The 24,210-nt window shown below is 38.8% G+C and overlaps 1 protein-coding gene across 2 annotated transcripts in view; it reads left to right on the forward strand.

Moving 5' to 3' along the window:
• The window catches only part of PCDH19 (protocadherin 19), a 141,859-nt gene extending 138,097 nt beyond the window's left edge, over positions 1-3,762 (forward strand). For both annotated transcript variants that reach the window (XM_032389974.1, XM_032389980.1), the window contains one exon: positions 3,389-3,762. Coding sequence is in view for 1 of the 2 variants with exons in the window: in XM_032389980.1 (XP_032245871.1) it covers positions 3,389-3,393 (5 nt within the window). In the remaining variant the exon portion in view is untranslated. The remainder of the gene's footprint in view (positions 1-3,388) is intronic.
• Positions 3,763-24,210: the final 20,448 nt, after the last annotated feature.

Below are 24,210 nucleotides of genomic sequence, written 5' to 3' on the forward strand. Positions count from 1 at the left end.
GCTATGATTTGTAGCTGAGCATCAATAAAAGAAGATGAATATGAAAAAAATAAGCAATGACAAGAAGTAGAGTTCCAAAAATTACTGTAAGTAAAAGACTTTTCATCACTTAGCCTTTTGTGTCTCTGGGAAGAAGAGATTTTTAACTCTTTAAAGAGATTTTTAACTCTTTAATTTTTAAGCAATACAAATTAAAACAAAGGCATTGGCAATAATACTACATACACATTGCACCTTAAATATGTGTAAACGCTCCTGGACCTACAGAGCGCTTATTCAACAGCACTTTATATTATTCAACAAAATCTTGATTAACTACCTACTCTGTGGAAAGCACTGTGCTAGGTGCTATGGGAAGAACAAAAGGGTATATCATTAACTCTTTGACATGTAAAATGACAGTGTTTAGAGCCCTGTCCAATATGCTTTCTTCTCCACATCCTCTTTATATTTTTTTTTTTTTTTAACAATCCATCCACATGTGGCAGTCTGCAATATCAAGGCAGACTAAAGAGGCTGCTTATCAGCAAGATGATTTCAATCTAAAGAGACAAGTAATGGTGCATAATTTGTGAAGCCCAAAGGGCATGTTTCAAGGCAATAGCACTTCCACGAATCTAACTCATCCTATAGGACTAAGAACTAGAAGACATCAGAAGTGCAATGTGTGTGTGTGAGTTTACAGATGCATAATAACCAGTTATCAGATTTGGGTTTGAGGGTAAGACAGAATACCATAGTGTTTGCTGTATTTGTCAGGTGTATATAGTTACATATCCTTGTGCTCTAATCATTTGGATGTTGGACTCTCTTTTCTTCCACTTGGTATATGATCTTTTAGTAATGTGTGGTTGCTCAAAAATAGTTAGGCATAAAGTTTGGAATATTGAAGCATTTTGGCATTTTGCACGTGTATGCCTTAACATAGAATGTATCGGATTCCTTCAAAGGGTTCTTTTCACTCATTTTTGGCATTTCTGATTCTAAGCAAAACAAAAGATCCAACCTGCCTTGTATTGGACCTACTTTAAAACTGGCCCTGGGATTTTCCCCTCTCTTCTGTAGAATTTTTTTTTTGGGGGGGGGGGCTGAAGCAACGGGAAGTCAATCAACAATGGCTAAGGAAAAACCCAATGGGTAAGAGTAGGAGGACAAATCGTAGCTTTCTTATTAGAGGTTAAGAATGGTGGTACTCATCAGCAAAAGTCATAGCTAACATTAACAGGTACTTCCTGTGAGGTAGGCTTTGCTTTAATTACTTTATATGAATTCTCTCACCATAACTCTGTGGTTTCGGTCAGTTGAGGCAACTGAGGCACAGAGATTAAATGAACTTGCCCCACCAACTCACAGTCTTAAGTGGCAAAGCTTGGTGTTATACTCAAGCAGTCTGGCTGCGGAATCCAAGAGAGTAGCCACTAGTGTCCCACCCCTGGGACAGACCAGAGAGTGGTGTGGCCTGGTAATTGGCATTAAAAAAAAAAAATCTCCCTGGGGATTCTGATGAGCTTCCAGGGTTTAGAAGTTCTGTTTGAAAGCAAGCTGATCTTACTTCTTCTTCTTTTTTTAGTTTTTTTCATTATGTTATGTTAGTCACCATACAATACATCATTAGTTTTTGATGTAGTGATCCACGATCCATTGTTTTTGTATAACACCCAGTGCTTCAGGCAGTACGTGCCCTCCTTAATACCCATCACCGGGCTAACCCATCCCCCCACCCTGCTCCCCTCTAGAACCCTCAGTTTGTTTCTCAGAGTCCATAGTCTCTCATGGTTCATCTCCCCCTCTGATTTCCACCCCCTCATTTTTCCCTTCCTTCTCCTAATGTCCTCCATGCTATTCCTTATGTTCCACAAATAAGTGAAACCATATGATGATTGACTTTCTCTGCTTGACTTATTTCACTTAGCATAATCTCCTCCAGTCCCAGATCTTACTTCTTTGAAAAAAAGCCAGTGCCCAGGTCTGAGAAGAAAAGGGAGGCAGACAGTAGAGATGCTCACAAGCCATCGGATGATAAATACCCACCATATGGTCAAAATGATTCCCACTGCCTCCCAGTGAGGGAAGCAGACACTTTGCATATGAAATGCACTGTTTATTTTCTTGTGCAGTGGTTTCAGTTAGAATTAAGTGTTTCACATCAGACAAGGAATTAATAACAAATGATCTCCTCCCTCAGTGGTGCAGTAACAAATTGGTAGTAATTTGAAGGCTGGAAAGAAAATTATTACTCCCAAAGATGCGATAAATATACGATATGTTTAGAGAGTCCTTTGATGAAATGAACACTGAAGGTGCTGCTAGCAGTACTTCTGCTTAAGGAAAAAAAAAGTATAGTCAAAAAAAAAAAAGCAGCATTTAAAAATGCTGTCTGATCTGTCAACATTTTGTTAACATGTAATACCTTAAGGACACAACTTAGAAGTAGAATCTTCAGTGAAGCAAAAACTCATTCTTTCTTCATATCACAGAAGAGGAAACTAGAAAGTAGAACAGCCGGGCATAAAATTTTGCTGTTTAAGAGCAACTTTAGCAAGATAGGCTGCTTCTGCCTCTTTTCTTTCTTTGCTTGGTCTCTGAAAAGGGCAATGGCCAAATGTTATGATTTTCTTCAGCGAGATACCCTAATGCCTGCCTGCCCCCCAGACCCATTTCCATTTTATCATCTTAGCACTTACAATATTCTGGGAGATCTGCTATTTTTCCTCTCTCTGCTAGGCTCCCTCTTTCAAGGACTCCAAGGAAATCAGTCTGTATATTCAGTTGACTCTGGTCCTGATCTAAAGCATTAGCAGAAGCAAGAAAGTAGTCCAAGGCCAGGACTAGCTGCTGCTGCTAGTGCCCAGTCCGTGGGGAGAGTCCAAGTTTGGGTCTCTTCAAAGGGCCTTGCCTCCTTAATGCTTGGCTCAACCAGCCTTTCTCTTGCTGGATCCTGTAGGCAGGACATCACAGTGGAAGGCAGCAGTACCCCGTGTTGGAATTGGGCTTTCACCTTACATTTAAGAAATTTTTTGAAATACATATAAAGACTCACAAGAACTTGCAAAAATGAGCAGGGAGGTTCGTGCATTATTCACCCCTCTTTCCCCAATGTTATCATCTTGCAAAGCTATAGGTATAGTATTAAAACCATGAAATTGACATTTGTATGATCCACAGAGCTTATTCAGATTTCACAGGTTATAGTCACACCCTTTTGTGTGTGCCAGTGTGTGTGTGTGTGTGTGTATGTATAGTTTTATGTAATTTTATCACATGTATCTGTCTTGATTGCTGTAGCTATGTAGTAGGACTTAATAGTAGGAAGAGTGATTTCTTTCTCACTTTTTAAAGAAAAAAAACTTTCCTTTATTTTTTCCTCCTCTTTCTCATTCCATTCCAGAGTGACTCATCAGCAAACTTTCCTACCCCCAAATTGGCTATGGCTAAGAGTTCATGCTATCTAGTCTGAATGGAGCTAGTGCATGCTGGAAGTGGACAGAGAAACCAATTTCCTGAGGAGGATTTCCAGGTACACAGCTTAGATTTTCCTTGGGGAAGAGAATGAGAAAATTGGAAGATATATTTGGTTTGCTTTACTACTAACTCTTTAGAAATGCACTCCCAAACATCGCAGCCCAGATGTATCACCTAGAAGAGTTGTCTGATTATTGCCTCTGTGCTTCTTCTCCATTATGGGGAAACTGAAAAACACAGGGGTTAAACCATTGGCTTAATTGAAAAAATAAATCAGAGCAAAACAAAACACCTTTAACTTTCTAATATAGTCAAGTGAAAATTTGAGGAAAAGTTATATCCTGGTGATGTGGTATAATTTGGGGTCTACACCAAGGTGTCCTTAATTTTCAATGTTTCTCCCCAGCTGCTGACTACTGATATACTACTTCATCCCTTTAGCATAAGCTTTTAAGTCCTATAACATGCAGGTATTCATGGGAGGCCTGATGCTTTCAACACTTCTTGATAATTTACATCTTAGTATGAGTCTGTGTATTTCATCACTTCTTGAGACTAGATTTTTGGGGGGTAAAGCCTGTAATGATGCTGAGTACTGGAAGCTTGAGAAAGCTAGAGAAGGGCCCAGAATGGAGGGGTTGATAGCTCTGAGGAAAAGCTTTGTTCTGATTATAGTATTTTCTGAAGCAAATTTTGCCTTAGACTCTCAAATTTCTGACCCAACTGTGCAAATCATCCTTCTCTTTTACTTAGACCGTAATCATTATAAAGACAAAACAAAAACAAAAACAAAACCCAGCTCTTTGTTCTTCCTATTTTCTATGTTCTATTGATCATTTGGTTATTCTCAGATTGTTTGAGGAAGTTTGAAATGGGACACTTGGAAGACTGCCATATATGTGAAAGGAAAGACCCCACTTAATACATCCAAACCAGTTGAATTCTATTTTAATTCAATTTAATTATATGTGGTTCAGTTCAATTCAATTCAATTCAACATTTATTGCATGTTAAGCAAATGCTAGGCACTGAGCTCTGGTGATGAATGTGTGTGTTAAGCCAATACAGAATCATTTCTGCGACATGATATTGATACTCACTTTCACCAGGACACAAAGTGGCATTTTTTTTTTTTTTTAAATAAAGACAAAAGGCAGCTAGGTTATGAACTGAAGATGAAAAAGGGATTTTTGAATGGAACTCACATCTCTGATTCAAACTGAGACATGCTCCCTGGAGTATGAATCCATAATTTCCTGGCTTTACGTGGTCTGACCTGTCAGCAGTGGATCAGAGGGCTGCTGAAAGGAAGAGTGGGCTGAGACATAATAGTCAGACCAAGATAGTATGATAATGGCACATTCAGCCTCAGAGCAAGCATCTATTATTGGGATTTATTCCTGAAAATGGCTGTGGGTTGATGCCTCCATTACAAGCCTTATACTCTTGATTTCAGTGAGCTGCATAACAGGATTCACATTATATTTTAAAAGAGATACAAGCTTGTGCTGACTTTATGTCAAGCTGAGTAAGTGCAAATGGGTTTGAATCTTAAAACACCTTCAGTTGCTCCTCCTGTCATGTTGATCTATTGTGCTGCCTGGCTAACACAACAGTGGCCTTGCTTCAGAAAATGATGCTAGCTAGTCTTGGATCCAATTAAACTTTGGAAGCTGAGACGGGAATCTGGATCAAGCAGAAGTGAATTTCTACATCATATACCAAACAGCTTCAAGTTGTTTCTCAGGCTGATTCTCAGAAGTGAATCCCCACCCCCCAACATATAGAGACTTTTCAGGCAAAGTCATCTCCTTCATGCAGGAAAGTCATGTAGCTGAGCCTGAATGAATAGCCTCTGTGACAATCCTGGTTAGTAGGCATCTGAAACTTCTTAGGGAACCACAAGGCATTTCTCATGTTACGCAGGCAGAACTGGTGTTCGGTGGTGTGTGTGGAGTGTCCAGGTCCCTTTCCTGGCCCTCAAAGCACAGGCTATCACCTGAGAGAATCACTCATGGGGAAGCAGCACATCTTCCTCCCACCCCTAACTCTCCTGACATACAGTGGTGAGCCAGCGAGGTCAGCCTATCACAATTTGGGACATGCCACTGACAACTGCATGAGTGTGAGGGAGGTGAGGTGAGAGACAGGCGTGAGAAATATGTCAGATCTTGATGTACAAAGACTTACAGCATGTCCTGCACTCCTTGTAAACTGAGAGGCCTTTTAGTGGTAAGGAAAGTTAAAAGAAGGCATGATGACTGATTTAACTGCCTATAAAGCAAGATCTTCTAAGTTGCGGTTTCCAAAGCAGGCCCTTCTTGCTTGTTCTTTAATAAGCTGTTTATAGGTAACGTTTATGAATTGAAGAGGCAGTGGGAAAGTACTTTACTTCTTGCCCACCTCAGATGTAGCTCAGTCAGTAACTGGAATGTTTGGGGGTAGGGGACAGATGTGGAGGCAGGAAACACTGTGGGAAGGAGAACGTCTGGCCAACTATTTGTAAAATCAAATCAAATTATTTAGGAGCCATCTTGAACTTTTGAGCCTTTTCCAGGTCATTGTTTTTGCCCCCTCCTCACTTCTGGGGATTGCTTCCAGGGTAGGAATAAGGGAAGTGTGAATCAGTAAGATCTGTAACATGTCAGCATCACTGGTCAAGAGCTTCAGTGGGGATATACAAAAACTGTTTACATTAAGAATTTCCCCCCATTAAAATAGTAAAGGAGGGGAAGAGAAATAATAGAGCTGAAAAAGGTATGATGAAATAGAAACACTCAGATTGTGCTGGTGGTTGTAGAAGTTGGTACAACTCTTTTGGAAGATAATTTGACAGAGTTTATACCTTTCGATGTAATAATTTAACTTTTGGGAATCTATATAACTTAAGTGAGTGATATTAATTAGGTGAAGTTTTAAGCACAGATATGCTCATTTTTACTTATTTATTTTAGCCAAGTGGAAGACACAACAAAAGTGTATGAGAGTGTGGGAATATAATTAAGTACATTATGGCATATCCATAATGACTGCACTAGACAGTCATTTCAAAATGTGCTCATAGGGCACAAATATGCTCATTGTTATTTATTTTAGCCAAATGGGGGACAAAACCAAAGTGTATGAGAATGTGGGAATATATTTAAGTACATTGTGACATATCCACAATGACTGCACTAGGCAGCCATTTAAAAATGTGTTTACAGGGCACCTGGGTGTCTCAGTCAGTTAGGTGACCAACTCTTGATTTTGGCTCAGGTCATGTGTGGTCTCAGGGTTGTGAGATCAATCCCCGCATTGGGCTCTGTGCTGGGCATGGAGCCTGCTCAAGATTCTCTCTCTCCCTCTGCCCCCTCCCCCCCTCATTCTCTCTAAAAAAATGTGCTTACAAAGAACATTTAATAACATGGGAAAATATTTATATTATAATATTAACTGGATAAAAAAGAGTGCAAACCTTTATATAGAGAATAAACACAACCATATTTAAAAATATGTATATAAATGCACAGTAGAAAGGATGGAAGGAAATGCAGCTGATTGCTAACAATGGTTGAATTTGGGTGGTGGATCTAGGAACTGATTTTTCCTGATTTTTATTTCTATTTTTGCATTTTTTCAAATTCTCTACGATGAACATGCACTATTGTTATAATTGGGAAAGAATCTTATTCAAAAAAAATTCAATGGGTGTCTGGGTGGGAATTGAAAATATTGACAAAGATGAATTTGGGAGATTATCCAAGAATTCTATTTAGCTGTGTTCTTTCTATTTTTGTTTACCTTAGAGAGTTGAAAAGAAGTTATATTTAAGTCCCAGGCTATGTAGCCCTGCACAGCTAATTTTACACATTCTTCTGATTCTGTAAATGACTTTGTCCTAGGTTTTATATGGGAGAAAAGAAAAATACAGTTAGCTATCTTTTATTGAATGCTTACTATGTACTGGGCATTAGGCTAAGCTCTTGGCATTTATTATTTCACTTAATCTTCACAAAAACCCTATGAGGCAGGTTATGTTATTATTATAATACCAATTTTACAGAAATGAAAGCTAAGCCTTAGAGAAATTAAATAACAATCTAAAAGACACAAATAGTCAATAGTAGACTAAAAATTCAAACCCATATCTCAATTACTATATTTGACATACTTTTTGCTTTCAATAAGTGGGTAGACAACAACTACAAAAAATTTTTCCAGTTGGGGCACCTGGGTGGCACAGTTAAGCATCTGACTCAGTTTTGGCTCAGGTCGTGATCTCAGGGTCATGAGATTAAGCCCCACATTGGGCTCCATGCTCAGCATGGAGTCTGCTTGAGACTCTCTCTCCCTCTCTCTCTCCCTCTCTCTCTGCCCCTCCTCCCAGCATGTTCTCTCTCTCTCTCTCAAATAAATAAATAAATAAATAATAAATAAATCTTGAAAAAAACATTTCAGGGGTGCATGGGTGGCTCAGTTGGTTAAGCATCTGACTCTTGATTTTGGCTCAGATCATGATCTTGGCGTTGTGGGATTGAGCCCAGTGTGGGGCTCCATGTTCAGTGCAGAGTCTCCTTGAGATTCTCTCTCTCCCTCCACCCCTCCTCCCCCTCACTCTCTCAAAATAAATAAATAAAACTTCTAAAAAATGTTTCAGGTTGAATACTTTTGCCTGATAGTACCAGAAAATTCTACTAACAGTTTAAGCTACAAGGCCACTATATTTTTACTTAAAGTCAAGCCTGGAAAAGTAGATTATTCCTGGGGTATTTCAGCAGCTATACAATTCCTGGGGCCTGGGTAGCCAACCTTGGATTCTTTTGGTCTCTTCTCAGAGTTTCAAGATAGCTACAGAAGTATTAATGCATCATGTGAACGTCATGTCTTCACATGTAAGTGTTCTAGACAGGGAGAAATGGGATGGGCTCTATTTTTGCAGCTTTTTCTTTTTACTATGGAGAAAAATCTTTCACAAAAACCTCTACATCAAATTCCTTTGGAAGACAACTCTCTTTTGGGAGGCAATTCTCCAATGGTCCCTTGCATTTCAGCATGTCTTATGAGCAGAGACCATGACTGCCTTTGTTTTGGACTATTTTTTCAAGGATGTTTGTGTAGTAGATAGCCTTGGAAGATAGAGATAATGTCTTCTTCCAGGGCAAAGAGCAGGTCTGATTACTGCCTATTATAAAAGATTTGTGCTTCCTAAACTCAGGATTCCTTTCCTATAACCTAATGTACTGAGTGCACAGTTGTCATGTGGCTCTCTTTGTATCAACCTGTGGGAACTGGGGATGGGAGAACAGGCTGAAGAAAATGCTGATACTCTGGTTACTAATGTTGCTGTGAGTGAAAAAGTCTTGTCTCCGGCTCAAGATTTGTGTGTCTTCTGCCAGCATCCATAACACTGTGGCAGGTTAATCTGTTAGCTAGTAAGTAGGGTAAAATCTCAGACCATTCACAGTTCTTGACAGTCTCATTGGTTAGAATATTTTTCATATGGCCACCCCCAGCTGTGAGGAAAACAAAGATAGAGGTTGTATGGCAAAGGAAAATGGAATAATCATATTTGGCTTAGATAAATTAGAATTCATTCCCTGGGGCTTGGCACATTGCTCCTCCAACCAAGGTTTCTTTTGGCAAGAAGTGGTGAAAATGGTTACTGGGTAGGCAACCAATAGTGTTTGCCATAAAAAAATGACTGTCATAAAGGGATAATGTGACATGTACTTTAAGGCAATGAAACTGAAGACTGCAGCTGCAAAAGAAAGAAAAAAAAGATATTTTGTTTGAGAGCTGGGAATTAGAGAAGTCTTTATAAAGGAGGTAATAATTTATATGTCCCATGAAAGATAGCATTTTTATAGATTATGATGAGAATGGCCAGGCTGATAAGAAGATGTTCCAGGCAAAGGAATAGCATCAGTCAAGGTGTAGTGTGAAGAAAACACATGGCATATTCAGGGAGAAGTAGAGATGAGTTAATTTGTACCCTAAAGTCCATCCTTCTAAGTATTCTACAGAGTAAAGATGGAATACTGTGGTTTATAATGAACTCTGTGAATTTGGAAAAATCATTTAGTCATTGTCTCTCAGTGGTGTCACATGCAAGATGAGACTGTTTTTTAATTTGCAGAGTCATGGCAAATAATACGGATAGTGGCTCTGAAGTTACATGGAGGCAAATGGCCAAAAAGATATCATTACTATAGTTTATGCAATTAAAAGGGCAAATCAGGGGCGCCTGGGTGGCTTAGTCGGTTAGGTGTCTGCCTTTGGCTCAGGTCATGATCCCAGAGTCCTGGGATTGAGCGCCGCATCGGGCTGCCTGCTCAGCAGGGAGTCTACTTTCCCTCTGCCCCTTCACCCTCCTCATGTTCTCTCTCACTTTCTCTCTCCCAAATAAATAAAATAAATAAAATAAAAATGAAAGGGCAAATCAGTTGAGAACTATCATTAAATAGCTTATCCTCTAGAAGTTCCCATCCTGCAGAGAGCAGCAAGATACATATGAGGAACCAGAAGCCTGGCTTTGAAACCTAATTTACTCCCTCTTGATTTATTTTCCTCATTTATAGAACAAGGGCTATGAATTAGGGATTTTCAGTCTGATATTTTATATATTTCTAGATCAGGATAATTATCCCCAGTCATATACAAAGATTACCCCCACTTTCTCCTACTTAGCACACATACATATCACATGCTGGCAGTATGATGCATAGACATACTAAGACATGAACTTTGATCTTACTAAATATTTTTGTGTCAAACTCATGTTGAAGCTCTGCCTCCCTTGTGGAGTTTATTTTTAGTTTACCCCTTGTATATATCAAATCATTCTGTAGTAGGTGAGGTCAAGATGGGACTAGGAAATGAAAGACTCTTAGTTTTATTTTATTTATTTATGTATTTATTTTTAATTTGAGTATAGTTGACACACAATGTTACATTAGTTTCACGTGTACAGCGTAGTGATTCAACAAGTTATACATTATGCTATGCTGACCAGAAGTGTAGCTACCTTCTGTCACCATGTAATACTATTACAACACCATTGACTATATTCCCTATGCTGTGTCTTTTATTCCCATGATTTATTTATTGCGTAACTAGAAACCTGTATCTCCCACTCCCTTTCAATCATTTTGCCCACCTCCCTACCCCCTTAGTTTTAGAACTGGCATTTTAGTTAATATATGTTGGGTTAGTTCCTTATTCTATGAATTCCATTAGAGTGAAAGCTTATTTCTAGAATTTTTCTTATCTGCTATTTTTAATGCCCTATCAAATACATTATCAATTTGTGTGACCCGTGATGGCTCCATAACTCAGCTCACAGAGGAATTAGGGTGAGACCAACCTCATGCAGAGAAATCTCCATCGTCAGCTTTCAGCTTTCATTTTGGAGCTTCCTTCGTCATATCCTTCAAAAACCTGTCACTATGGAGTGTTCCTTTAGTGCAAAAGGGCAGGAAGGAGCTCAGCCTGTTTGGAGTCTGTCATTCTTTATGCACTCCTTTGTGATAGATAGATAAAGGCAGTAGGCAAGGAATCTTGTTCTGAGAGCATAGAAATGAGGCCTGTGAGAAATTCATCCAGTACAGAAGTCAGATGCAATGGAGATTCTTATGTCTTGGTGGTTACTGCGCTCTGGTTCTCATGAAAGACTAACCTCAACAATTAGCAGGGCCACTCATGGCACTGTCTGAGCTCCCACTGTGTGCACACCACTCTTCTAGGCATAGCTGAGGGGGAAGAATAGGAGGCATGATTACAAGGAGCTCACTATGAACTTGGCGAAAGTAATTTTTTTTTTTTTTGCATAGCAAATGACTTATAGTAACATCTGCAAAACAGTATACAAATGAATGCAAATTAATATGACACAACTAGAATAAGGATGCAACATGGAAGCTCAGAACTAAGAGGTGATCATAGTGCAGAAGGATTAATAAGAAAAGGCTTCCTAGAGGAGGAGAATTTTAAACAGAATTTTGAATGAAGGAGGCCCATGACACATATGTATAGTCTTCCTGGCACCATTCTTTCATGTAGTAAGTATTTGGCATCTGTTGTAGCATGGCACTATGCAGGATTCTCTGGGGGATATATGGGGGTCCAAAGCTCCACCTCTGCCTTCCTTCAGGAGCTTCCAATCCGATAAGGAAGTTCACTTCTCCCCAACTCCTGATGTTTCCTCCTATGTGAAGTGACATCCCATTAACATAACACTCTGGCCTCTCTCTGTTCCCTCATTCCATCCTCTCTTGAGGAGAAGGTGTAACTGTTCTGATTAGTGAGTTTGAGAGAGGGTGCTGGGCAGGTGTAGCTTAGCAGTGCCCTATGCTTTACTTGAGATCCTTGTACCTTATGTCTTTTGAGATACATTTTAGTCTGCTCCACCATGCCTTAAGTCATATATGTGGGGGTCCCCACATGGGAGGACTGTTGACTTCTAGTGCCACTTGTGATGGGGAGTTAAGTCTATCTAGTTTTGGTTTTCAGATTTAGGAAACTCACCTAAGCTATGTCCTTGACTCTAGACTTCGGTAGTAAAAAAAAAAAAGGTGATATTTTAATTTCTATCATCCGAATTCTTTATCTAGAAGTCAGTTGACTCAGAAGTCAAAGGAGCACTATTTATTTGGCCTAGTTATTCCACACCCACCAAAGTATAATAGGAGATATGAAACAAGTCCATATATAATGATAAGAAAAGGTGAATGTGATAAGCACTGTCAATGTGGCTTGGACCCTTTAAGATTTTTCTTTTAACTCTGCAGAGCCTGTCATCAATATATAGTCTCTTTTGAGACTCAGCATTTACAGAATTGGTTGCAGGCTGGCCACTTTTCACTTGCTTTCAACTGTCTCTTGACTTTCTGATTGTTGACTTTCAACTGCTTCCTCTCATTTCTACTCCTGGCCTCTCTCCTGAGTCTCTGACTTGTATATTCAGTTGCCTACTTGACATCTCCATTTGTATGTTACACAGCGTACTCCAACTTTAAGTGACCAAAATAGAACCCTTGAGTCTGCAGAACTCCACCACAACCTGTACCTCTCCCAGTTTTCCTCATCTCAGTAAACAGCACCATCATCCATCCAGGTGCTCAAGTGAAAGATCTTTGTGAGGTTTATATTGGTGTGGTGGTTTGACCATGCCTGTCTCTTGGGTATCATCTTTCTCCTTTTTTTTCTGTCCTATAACTACTGTGCCTCCCAGGGTATCAGGCACATAGTGGGCACTCAATAGATATTTGTTGAATAAGTATATTTTATTAATTAAACCTGATTATAGACTTTTCAACTTATTGCAGCAGTTTGTCTTTGGACCTTTGCTTTTTTCCCACTGAATTCTAGCATCATCTTACCCCTCTCTAACCAAGACTAAAACGTGCTTTTGTCTTAGGCCAGTGCAGATAAATTACTTTGAAAATTCAGAGGAGGGGACTAGGATGGGAGAATTATGGAAAGTTCAGGGAAGAAGAATAATTTGAACTGGGCCTTGAAAGCAGGATTTTGATATGTGGAGAGATGGAGGCATGGGAATGAAACATCACTAGTGAAGGAATTCACTAAGGGAAAGATGTAGAGAGAGGCAGAGAAGCACTGAGTATTTTGGGAACATGGCCAATAGACTGATCTGTGAAGAGGTATATTGGACACTACAATTAGAAAGGTAAGCTACAGCCAGTTTTTGGAGAAAAAAGTGTCTAAAATTCATCTAGAAAACATGAATCTGTTTGGTAAAACTGTGCAATATGAACTCTTCACTAAAACTGTTAAACTATAAATGAAAGCTTCATAGACAGAGTATGAAATTAAAGTCTGTTCCATTAGGTTATGACCAATTTTCCTGTGAGAAGAGTGTGGTTGGATTTTGGAGAATTTCACAGTAATATGCTACTTTGACAATGTTAATATTTCTTGTAAAATTCTTCACATCCTGAACATTCTCTTGGATTTGCTGTGAAACTCTGCAAGTGCAATTATTCTCCTTGTCATCTCATGAAAACACATGTTTCATGTTCATCCATTCTGTGGGCACTCCAGTTCTCCCCTGGATTCTAAGGGCAAATTCTGGCCTAAGATAGTAGAAATGCAGTGTTGAGAGTACTTTTCAGTTAAGGAGCTTCCACTGGCCTCAGCATCAGGGAATAATTAGTGTGTAATGTAGAACAGTGTGAGAAATTGTTCAATTTCAGGAAGAACAATTGTTGAAGAGAAAATGGATCCATTTTCCCAGTTCCACATTTGAATACATTTGTGCTGGCTGCTTGCTTTTGTGAATTGGAGGCCACCCAGCAAGTTGCTGTTTTTAGCACTGATTATTTCACCAGACTCATTTAAATCTCTATTTTTGCAGAAATGCTCTCTCTTTGGGGTGGGGTCCCCTGGGACTGGGGGTGTTCCTCAGACTACTGGGTGTGGGCATGTATGTGAGTGCAAGGAAGGAATGTCTACTTCATTTCAGCCTGACTTGGAAGGACTAAAGAGCTGCCTTCTAAAATGGGAAGAGTCATCATATGAGAAAGTGAGTAGATGGTCTTTGGAGCTTCAGAGGATAGATCTAGGACTAATTGGCAGAAGTTCTGAAGAGGCAGGCTTTGGTTTATCATAGGAGCTTTGTCACAATCAGCTGCTCAGAAAGGATGAGCTGCCTAGTCAGTTAATGACTTTTGTGTTGAAATGATGTGGTAGAGAAAATTCCTGCATTGGGTGGTGGGAGGTAGGATAACTTCAAAGATGTCTTTCCAAGCTCTGTTCATCTGTGAATCCTACTGCCTGTATATCAAATTCTACCCATGTTTAAAGGTCAAGCCCTAATTTCATTTTCTGCACAAGGCCTTCTATAGCACTTGTCCATTCTCTGTACTTGACAGCAATTATTTATGGCCTTATGTTGTTAGTCCAAGGTGTCAAAAACAGCTGTCTCCAGATACATAGAACACACCCCCCTGCATTCCTTACAGATGATATATATATAATAGCCTTCTCTAACTTTTAACCCATTTCTGAATTTTACTCTAAGCTTACTCCCTATCCCAATCTGTTTGGCAATCCAGGATGGGGTAAGATCCAGAGAAGGGATGAGGATATCAATTTCACACATTATGTGTTTTGCACTTACCTTGCTCAAGATCCTGTCCTAAGACTCAATGAACAAAATACATTAGTGAAGAAAATAGAAAAATATCCTGGCCTTGGCACCTGGGTGGCTCAGTCACTTAAGCAGCTGCCTTTGGCTCAGGTAGTGATCCCAGGGTTCTGGGATCGAGTCCCACGCCAGGCTCCCTGCTCAGTGGGGAGCCTGCTTCTCCCTCTCCCTCTGCCATTCTCCCTGCTTGTGCACATGCTCTCTCTCTTTCCCTATCTGTCTGTCAAAGAGATAAATAAAATCTTTAAAAAAAAATCCTGGCGTTAGCATTTTGTTCTCTCATTCATCTATTCTCCTCTGGACAAAATGACAAGACAAAAAAATCACCTCAAACCTCAACAAAAAGAACAAGAGGCAGTACCGACTGCCAGGGACCTAATCAATATGGACATTAGTACGATGTTGGAACTAGAGTTCAGAGTGATGATTTTAAAGATACTAGCTGGGCTTGAAAAAAGCATGGAAGTTATTAGACAAACCCTTTCTGGAGAAATAAAAGAACTAAAATCTAACCAAGTCGAAATCAAAAAGGCTATGAATGAGGTGCAATAAAAAATGGAGGCTCTAACTGCTACGATAAATGAGGCAGAAGAGAGAATTAGTGATACAAAAGACCAAATGATGGAGAATAAAGAAGCTGAGAAAAAGAGAGATAAACAACTACTGGATCACGAGGGCAGAATTCGAGAGATAAGCGATACCATAAGATGAAACAACATTAGAATATTTGGGATCCCAGAAGAAGAAGAAAGAGAGAGAGGGGCAGAAGGTATATTGGAGCAAATTATAGCAGAGAACTTCCCTAATTTGGGGAAGGAAACAGGCATCAAAATCCAGGAGGCACAGAGAACCCCTCTCAAAATCAATAAAAATAGGTCAACACCCCAACATCTAATAGTAAAACTTACGAGTCTCAGAGACAAAGAGAAAAATCCTGAAAGCAGCTTGGGAGAAGAGATCTGTAACCTACAATGGTAGAAACATTAGATTGGCAACAGACCTATCCACAGAGACCTGGCAGGCCAGAAAGGACTGGCAGGATATATTCAGAGCATTAAATGAGAAAAATATGCATCCAAGAATACTATATCCAGCTAGGCTGTCCTTGAAAATAGAAGGAGAGATAAAAAGCTTCCAGGATAAACAAAAAGTAAAGGAATTTGCAAACACAAAACCAGCCCTACAAGAAATATTGAAAGGGGTCCTCTAAGCAAAGAGAGAGCCATAGACCGGAAAGGAACACAAACAATATACAGTAACAGTCACCTTACAGGCAATACAATGGCACTAAATTCCTATCTTTCAATAGTTACCCTGAATGTAAATGGGCTAAATGCCCCAATCAAAAGACACAGGCTATCAGATTGGATAAAAAAAAAAAAGACCCATCGATATGCTGTCTGCAAGAGACTCATTTTAGACCCAAAGACACCCCCAGATTTAAAGTAAGGGGGTGGAAAACCATTTACCATGCTAATGGACACCAAAAGAAAGCTGGGGTGGCAATCCTTCTATCAGACAAATTAGATTTTAAACCAAAGACTGTAATAAGAGATGAGGAAGGACACTATATCCTACTTAAAGGGTCTATCCAACAAGAAGATCTAACAGTTGTAAATATCTATGCCTCTAACATGGAAGCAGCCAATTATATAAGGCGATTATTTACAAAAGCAAAGAAACACATCGACAACAATACAATAATAGTGGGGGACTTTAACACCCCCCTCACTGAAATGGACAGATCATCTAAGCAAAAGATCAACAAGGAAATAAAGACTTAAATGACACACTGGACCAAATGGACTTCACAGATATATTCAGAACATTCCATCCCAAAGCAACAGAATACACATTCTTCTCTAGTGCCCATGGAACATTCTCCAGAATAGATCACATCCTAGGTCACAAATCCCGTCTCAACTGGTACCAAAAGATTGGGATCATTCCCTGCATATTTTCAGACCACAGTGCTTTGAAACTAGAACTCAATCACAAGAGGAAAGTCGGAAAGAACTCAAATACATGGAGGCTAAAGAGCATCCTATTAAAGAATGAATGGGTCAACCAGGAAATTAAAGAAGAATTAAAAAATTCATGGAAACAAATGAAAATGAAAACACAACTGTTCAAAATCTTTGAGATACAGCAAAGGCAGTCCTAAGAGGAAAGTATATAGCAATACAAGCCTTTCTCAAGAAACAACAAAGGTTTCAAATACACAACCTAACCCTAAACCTAAAGGAGCTGGAGAAAGAACAGCAAATAAAGCCTAAACCCAGCAGGAGAAGAGAAATAATAAAGATGAGAGCAGAAAGCAATGAAATAGAAACCAAAAGAACAGTAGAATAGATCAACAAAACAAGGAGCTGGTTCTTTGAAAGAATTAACAAGATTGATAAACCCCTGGCCAGACTTATCAAAAAGAAAAGAGAAATGACCCAAATCAACAAAATCATGAATGAAAGAGGAGAGATCACAACCAACACCAAAGAAATATAAACAATTATAAGAACATATTATGAGCAACTCTATGCCAGCAAATTAGATAATCTGGAAGAAATGGATGCATTCCTAGAGATGTATCAACTACCAAAATTGAACCAGGAAGAAATAGAAAACCTGAACAGACCTATAACCGCTAAAGAAATTGAAGCAGTAATCAAAAATCTCCCAACAAACAAAAGCCCAGGGCCAGATGGCTTCCCAGGGGAATTCTACCAAACATTTAAAGAAGAATTAATACCTATGCTTCTGAAACTGTTCCAAAAAATAGAAATGGAAGGAAAACTTCCAAACTCATTTTATGAGGCCACCGTTACCTTGATCCCCAAACCAGACAAAGACCCCATCAAAAAGGAGAATTACAGACCAGTATCCTTGATGAACATGGATGCAAGAATTCTCACCAAAATACTAGCCAATAGGATCCAACAGTACATTAAAAGGATTATTCACCATGACCAAGTGGGATTTATTCCTGGGCTGCAAGGTTGGTTCAACATCCACAAATCAATCAATGTGATACAATACATTAATAAAAGAAAGAACAAGTACCATATGATCCTCTCAATAGATGCAGAAAAAGCATTTGACAAAGTACAGCATCCTTTCTTGATCAAAACTCTTCAGAGTATAGGCATAGAGGGTACATACCTCTATATCATAAAAGCCATCTATGAAAAACCCACAGCGAATATCATTCTGAATGGGGAAAAACTGAGAGCTTTCCCCCTAAGGTCAGGACCACGGCAAGGATGTCCACTATCACCACTGCTATTCAACATAGTATTAGAAGTCCTAGCCACAGCAATCAGACAACATAAGAAATGAAAGTCATCCGAATCAGCAAAGAAGAAGTCAAACTCACTCTTTGCAGATGATATGATACTTTATGTGGAAAACCCAAAAGACTCCACCCCAAAACTGCTAGAACTCATACAGGAGTTCAGTCAAGTGGCAGGATATAAAATCAGTGCACAGAAATCAGTGGCATTCCTATAAACCAACAAGACAGAAGAAAGAGAAATTAAGGAGTCGATCCTATTTACAATTGCACCCCAAACTATAAGATACCTAGGAATAAACCTAACCAAAGAGGCAAAGAATCTGTACTCAGAAAACTATAAAATATTCATGAAAGAAATTGAGGAAGACATGAAGAAATGGAAAAACGTTCCATGCTCATGGATTGGAAGAACAAATATTGTGAAGATGTCAATGCTACCTAGAGCAATCTACGCATTCAATGCAATCCCCATCAAAATACCATCCACTTTTTTCAAAGAAATGGAACAAATAATCCTAAAATTTGTATGGAATCAGAAAAGACCTCTAATAGCCAGAGAAGAATGTTGAAAAAGAAAAGCAAAGCTGGTGGCATCACAATTCCGGACTTCCAGCTCTATTACAAAGCTGTCATCATCAAGACAGTATGGTACTGGCACAAAAACAGACACATAGATCAATGGAACAGAATAGAGAGCCCAGAAATGGACCCTCAACTCTATGGTCAACTAATCTTCAACAAAGCAGGAAAGAACGTCCAGTTGGAAAAAGACAGTCTCCTCAAAAAATGGTGTTGGGAAAATTGGACAGCCACATGCTGAAGAATGAAACTGGACAATTTCCTTACACCACACACAGAAAAATAGACTCCAAATGGTTGAAAGACCTCAATGTGAGACACGAGTCCATCAACATCCTAAAGGAGAACACAGCCAGCAACCTCTTCGACCTCAGCCACAGCAACTTCTTCCTAGAAACATCGCCAAAGGCAAGGGAAGCAAGGGCAAAAATGAACTATTGGGACTTCATCAAGATAAAAAGCTTTTGCACAGCAAAAGAAACAGTCAACAAAACCAAAAGACAACCAACAGAATGGGAGAAGATATTTGCAAATGACATATCAGATAAAGGGCTAGTATCCAAAATCTATAAAGAACTTCTTAAACTCAACACCCAAAGAACAAATGATCCAATCAGGAAATGTGCAGAAGTCTTTCATCCACTTTGAGTTTATCTTTGTGAATGGTGTTAGAGAATGGTCGAGTTTCATTCTTCTGCATGTGGCTGTCCAATTTTCCCAGCACCATTTATTGAAGAGACTGTCTTTTTTCCATTGCATGTTTTTTCCTGCTTTGTCAAAGATTATTTGACCGTAGAGATGAGGGTCCATATCTGGGTTCTCGATTCTGTTCCATTGTTCTATATGTCTGTTTTTGTGCCAGTACCATGCTGTCTTGGTGATCCCAGCTTTGTAATATAGTTTGAAATCGGGCAACGTGATGTCCCCAGCTTTGTTTTTCTTTTTCAACATTTCCTTGGCAATTCGGGGTCTTTTCTGATTCCATACAAATTTTAGGATTGTTTGTTCCAGCACTTTGAAAAATGTCATTATATACAATGGAATGTTACTCAGCCATCAGAAGGGATGAATACCCAACTTTTATATCAACATGGATGGGACTGGAGGAGATTACGCTAAGTGAAATAAGTCAAGCAGAGAACGTCAATTATCATATGGTTTCCCTTATTTGTGGAAAATAAGGAATAACATGGAGGACATTAGGAGAAGGAAGGGAAAAATAAGGGGGGGGGAATTGGAGGGAGAGATGAACCATGAGAGACTATGGACTCTGAGAAACAAACAGGGTTTTAGAGGGGAGGGGGGAGGGGGGATGAATTAGCCTGGTGATGGGTACTAAGGAGGGCACGTACTGCATGCAGCACTAAGTGTTATACGAAAACAATGATCGTGGATCACCACATCAAAAACTAATGATGTATTGTATGGGGACTAACATAACATAATAAAATTAAAAAAAAAATGTGCAGAAGACATGAACAAGCATTTTTCCAAAGAAGACATCCAAAAGTCCAACAGACATATGAAAAAGTGCTCAACATCGCTCAGCATCCGGGAAATCCAAATCAAAACTTCAATGAGATATCACCTCACACCAGTCAGAATGACTAAAATTAACAAGTCAGGAAATGACAGATGTTGGCGGGGATGCAGAGAAAGGGGAACCCTCCTACACTGTTGGTGGGAATGCGAGCTGGTGCAGCCACTCTGGAAAATAGTATGGAGGTTCTTCAAAAAGTTGAAAATAGAGCTACCATAGGATCCAGCAATTGCACTACTGGGTATTTACCCCAAAGATACAAATGTAGGGATCCAAAGGGTATGTGGACCCCGATGTTTATAGTAGCAATGTCCACAATAGCCAAACTGTGGAAAGAGCCAAGGTGTCCATCAACAGATGAATGGATAAAGAAGATGTGGTATATATATACAGTGGAATATTATGCAGCCATCAAAAAGAATGAAATCTTGCCATTTGCAATGACGTGGATGGAACTGGAGGCTATTATGCTGAGCGAAATAAGTCAATCAGAGAAAGACATGTATCATATGACCACACTGATATGAGGAATTCTTAATCTCAGGAAACAAACTGAGGGTTGCTGGAGTGGTGGGGGGTGGGAGGCATGGGATGGCTGGGTGATAGACATTGGGGAGGGTATGTGCTATGGTGAGTGCTGTGAATTGTGCAAGACTGTTGAATCACAGATCTGTACCTCTGAAACAAATAATACATTATATGTTTAAAAAAAAGAAGAAGAAGAAGATAGCAGGAGGGGAAGAATGAAGAGGGGGAAATTGGAGGGGGAGATGAACCATGAGAGACTATGGACTCTGAAAAACAAACTGAGGGTCCTAGAGGGGAGGGGGGTGGGAGGGTAGGTTAGTCTGGTGATGAAAAAAAAAATATCCTGGCCTTTATGGAGCTTACATGTGTATCAAATACCAGCACATAAGAAATGCTCAATATATACTAACTTCCTTTCTTTCAAATCTCCTCTGCTAGTATGGCATCAAAGAAGTAACATTTATTGAACATCTACTGTGTGCTGTGTGCTTACACATGTGATCTTATTCAACCCTTGAAACAACCCCAAAAAGTAGATCTCATCTACACTCTTACATCAGAAAAACTGAGGATCACAAGATTAAGTATTTTATCTAAGACCAAATTATAAGTAGCACAATTTTATCTAAGACCAAATTATAAGTTGAACATAGGTCTGTCTGATTTCAGACTCATGCTTGTGCATTAGGCTGCTTCCAAGAAGCATAATGTTTCTTGGTTATTTTCTACATAGCTGAAGATCATCTTTTATAATATTAAATTATGGCCTCTAAAGGCATGACCCTCATACTTCAGGCTGCATAAGAATCACATAGGAAGCTTGATAAAAATGAAGATAGAATTCAAATGAGGCCAGTAAGCTTCACTTTAACAAGTACCTACCTGTAAATAACTTTGATATCCACAGGCCATAGAGCATACTTTTAAGGACCCAAGGTCCTTTACAGCTCTAACACTTTGTGTTTCTTTTTTTTTTTTTTTAAAGATTTTATTTATTTATTTGAGAGAGAATGAGAGACAGCATGAGAGGGAGGAGGGTCAGAGGGAGAAGCAGACTCCCTGCCGAGCAGGGAGCCCAATGCGGGACTCGATCCCGGGACTCCAGGATCATGACCTGAGCCGAAGGCAGTTGCTTAACCAACTGAGCCACCCAGGCGCCCCTAACACTTTGTGTTTCTATGAGATTTTGACTAGTTCCAATTTTGTTATTTATAATGTGTAAGAGCACTTTTGAGATTCATTAGCAGTCAGTGTAGTCATTATTATCAACTCCACCACCACCTTCAGCACCATCAGATATAGTTGTTACCCGTTTATAAGCCACTTTATGGATATTTTGTTCTTCCTGGGGAATACTTGTGCAAGGGGTAGCCTTTTCTCCTCTGCTGGTACTTCCTGGCTGGCTGGTTAGCCCATACAAGATCGACAAAACCAAACAGTTTGAGGGTGGGCTTTATAAAGCCATTAAACTACAATTAGTAGTTTTTAGATCATATGCCTTGAGAATAATCATCAGTATTATGGATTTGGGCTATTCAGCCACACTGAAGGCCTGGTTTTTCCCACTCAATGAATTTACTTTTTATGACCATGATGCCACCTCCCACAACCTTTTGAATATGTTGCCTTTAGTGGACCCGCTGTTGACAAGAGAAGTTTTGTGCTTTGGAGCTTAACTGCTGAACTTTTTCTTTTGAGAGTAAGGTTGATTGGGTACTGGCAATGGGCAATATAGGATTTCAATAGCTGCATCTTGGAATTTACATGCTTTTTCACTCAAGAACATTATAAGAGGTTAGAGTATCTCTCACATTGTCTTAGCATGGTTCTGGGTCCTCAGTATACAATTGATTGATTATTCACAATAGCTAACATTTATTGGTTATTGACCATGTATCAGCCACTATAGTAAATGTTTCACATGCTAATCACCTTGTTCAGTTCTCCTAACAATCCTTGTCTATAGTTTTGTGGTCTTCATTTTACAAATGAAGAAACTGGCTGGAACTTAGAGAGCTTGAGCAACTCAAGTGCACAGAGCTAGGAAGTGGTAGAGCTGGAATTTAGATGCAGTCTAATGGCAAAGTTTTCCCCTCTATTTTCAACCTGTGTATTCTATGCTTTATAAAAATGAAAAGGCAATATGTTAGAGGAGCTTGAACATTTGGTTATGAGATTAAGGGTTTACAGGGTAAGCTGGAAGAGAAAGGGATTCAATGATGTTTGAATTTCTCAAAACATAATTTTTGCTAACATATGTCTGTTTTCTTTTCTTTCTTTTTATATTAATAAATCTTTTCTATATGACTGTGCACTTAGTAAATAGCTAATGATAATGGCTGCCACCTGTATTCCTCAAAAATAGATTGAAAGTTATAATGCCATTATAATTAATGTGCATCAAAATGAACATTGTCAAATTAACACAGAGTATTACAGTGCAGAATGTAATGTGGCAGCATTTTCAGCATAGAAATAAACATGGACTAATTAGGCATCACTGTTCCCCACTGATGAGTCTGCAGCCACACAGCTACTTTGTCCCTTATCTCTATATGGGCAGTATTTCTAAAAGTAGCCAGAGAAAACATAGCTCAGTGCTTGCTTAGCTCTCAGCCTTCTCTCCTCCTCTCCTCTTTGCTTCCCTGTACTTATGTTGTGGAGCCGTGGAGACATATTCCTTTTGGAATTTCTTATTATTGCTATTATTCTTATTATCTAGTTTTATTTTCATTTAAAAAATAATCCCTCTTCATGTAAAAATTCAAACTGTAAAGAAAAAGCAAAAGATGAAAAGTAAAATCTTCCTCCTTCTCTGCCTCTACTCTGTAACAGCCGGTAGTCACTTAAGTTTCTCATATATCCTCCTAGAAACTTTGTATGAATATGCAATATTTATGCACATATACAAAACCCTATATAACTTTTACAAGTGTTGGTATTATCATAGTCTTCATCAATCTGATGGGTAGAAAAAATGGTATCTTATTGTTTCATTTTGCATTTCTTTAATTGCAAGTGAGGTTGAATATGTATTTGTATGTTTATTGGTGATTTGGATTTTTATTTTGTGAACTGCTCATTTTCTATTTTTTTCTTATTAAATATTAATAGCTCTTTGAATATGAAAGAAATTGGCCTTTTTTCTTGTCACATACATAGCAAATATTTGTTCATAATTTATCATTTATCTTCTGCTTTTTTAATGGTAATTTTCTTGCATATGGAATATTTTAAGTTTTATGTAGCCAAATTTATTAAATATTTTCTTCACAGTTCCCAGGTTTTATATCTTCATTTGAAAATTCTTTCCCATTTCAGTATTATTTTAAAATTCCCTTTGTGCTTTATTTATCCCTCTTTTAAAAATAAATTTAAAATTTTATTTTAAAAGTAATATTGAGGGACTTACTGGAATTAGATACCATGAGAACCCTCCTAGAGGATTCTTAGAAATATTAGATAAATTGTAACAAGTGTTCTATTAAATATATAACATGGCTCTCAGGAAAGTAAAGCATATTGCTAGGATTCAGAAACAGGTAAAAGCAGAGAAGTAAACATATATTTTATGATATGCCCTAGAGGGAGGTGCAGGAGGTATCAGACCTAGTAGTCTAAAGGTTTGTGTTTTAACACCTATATGAGAGTAAGAGATAAAACTTT

Source organism: Phoca vitulina, unplaced genomic scaffold (genome assembly GCF_004348235.1).
Source record: "Phoca vitulina isolate PV1807 unplaced genomic scaffold, GSC_HSeal_1.0 scaffold57, whole genome shotgun sequence".
In the NCBI taxonomy this organism is placed as follows: Eukaryota; Metazoa; Chordata; class Mammalia; order Carnivora; family Phocidae; genus Phoca; species Phoca vitulina.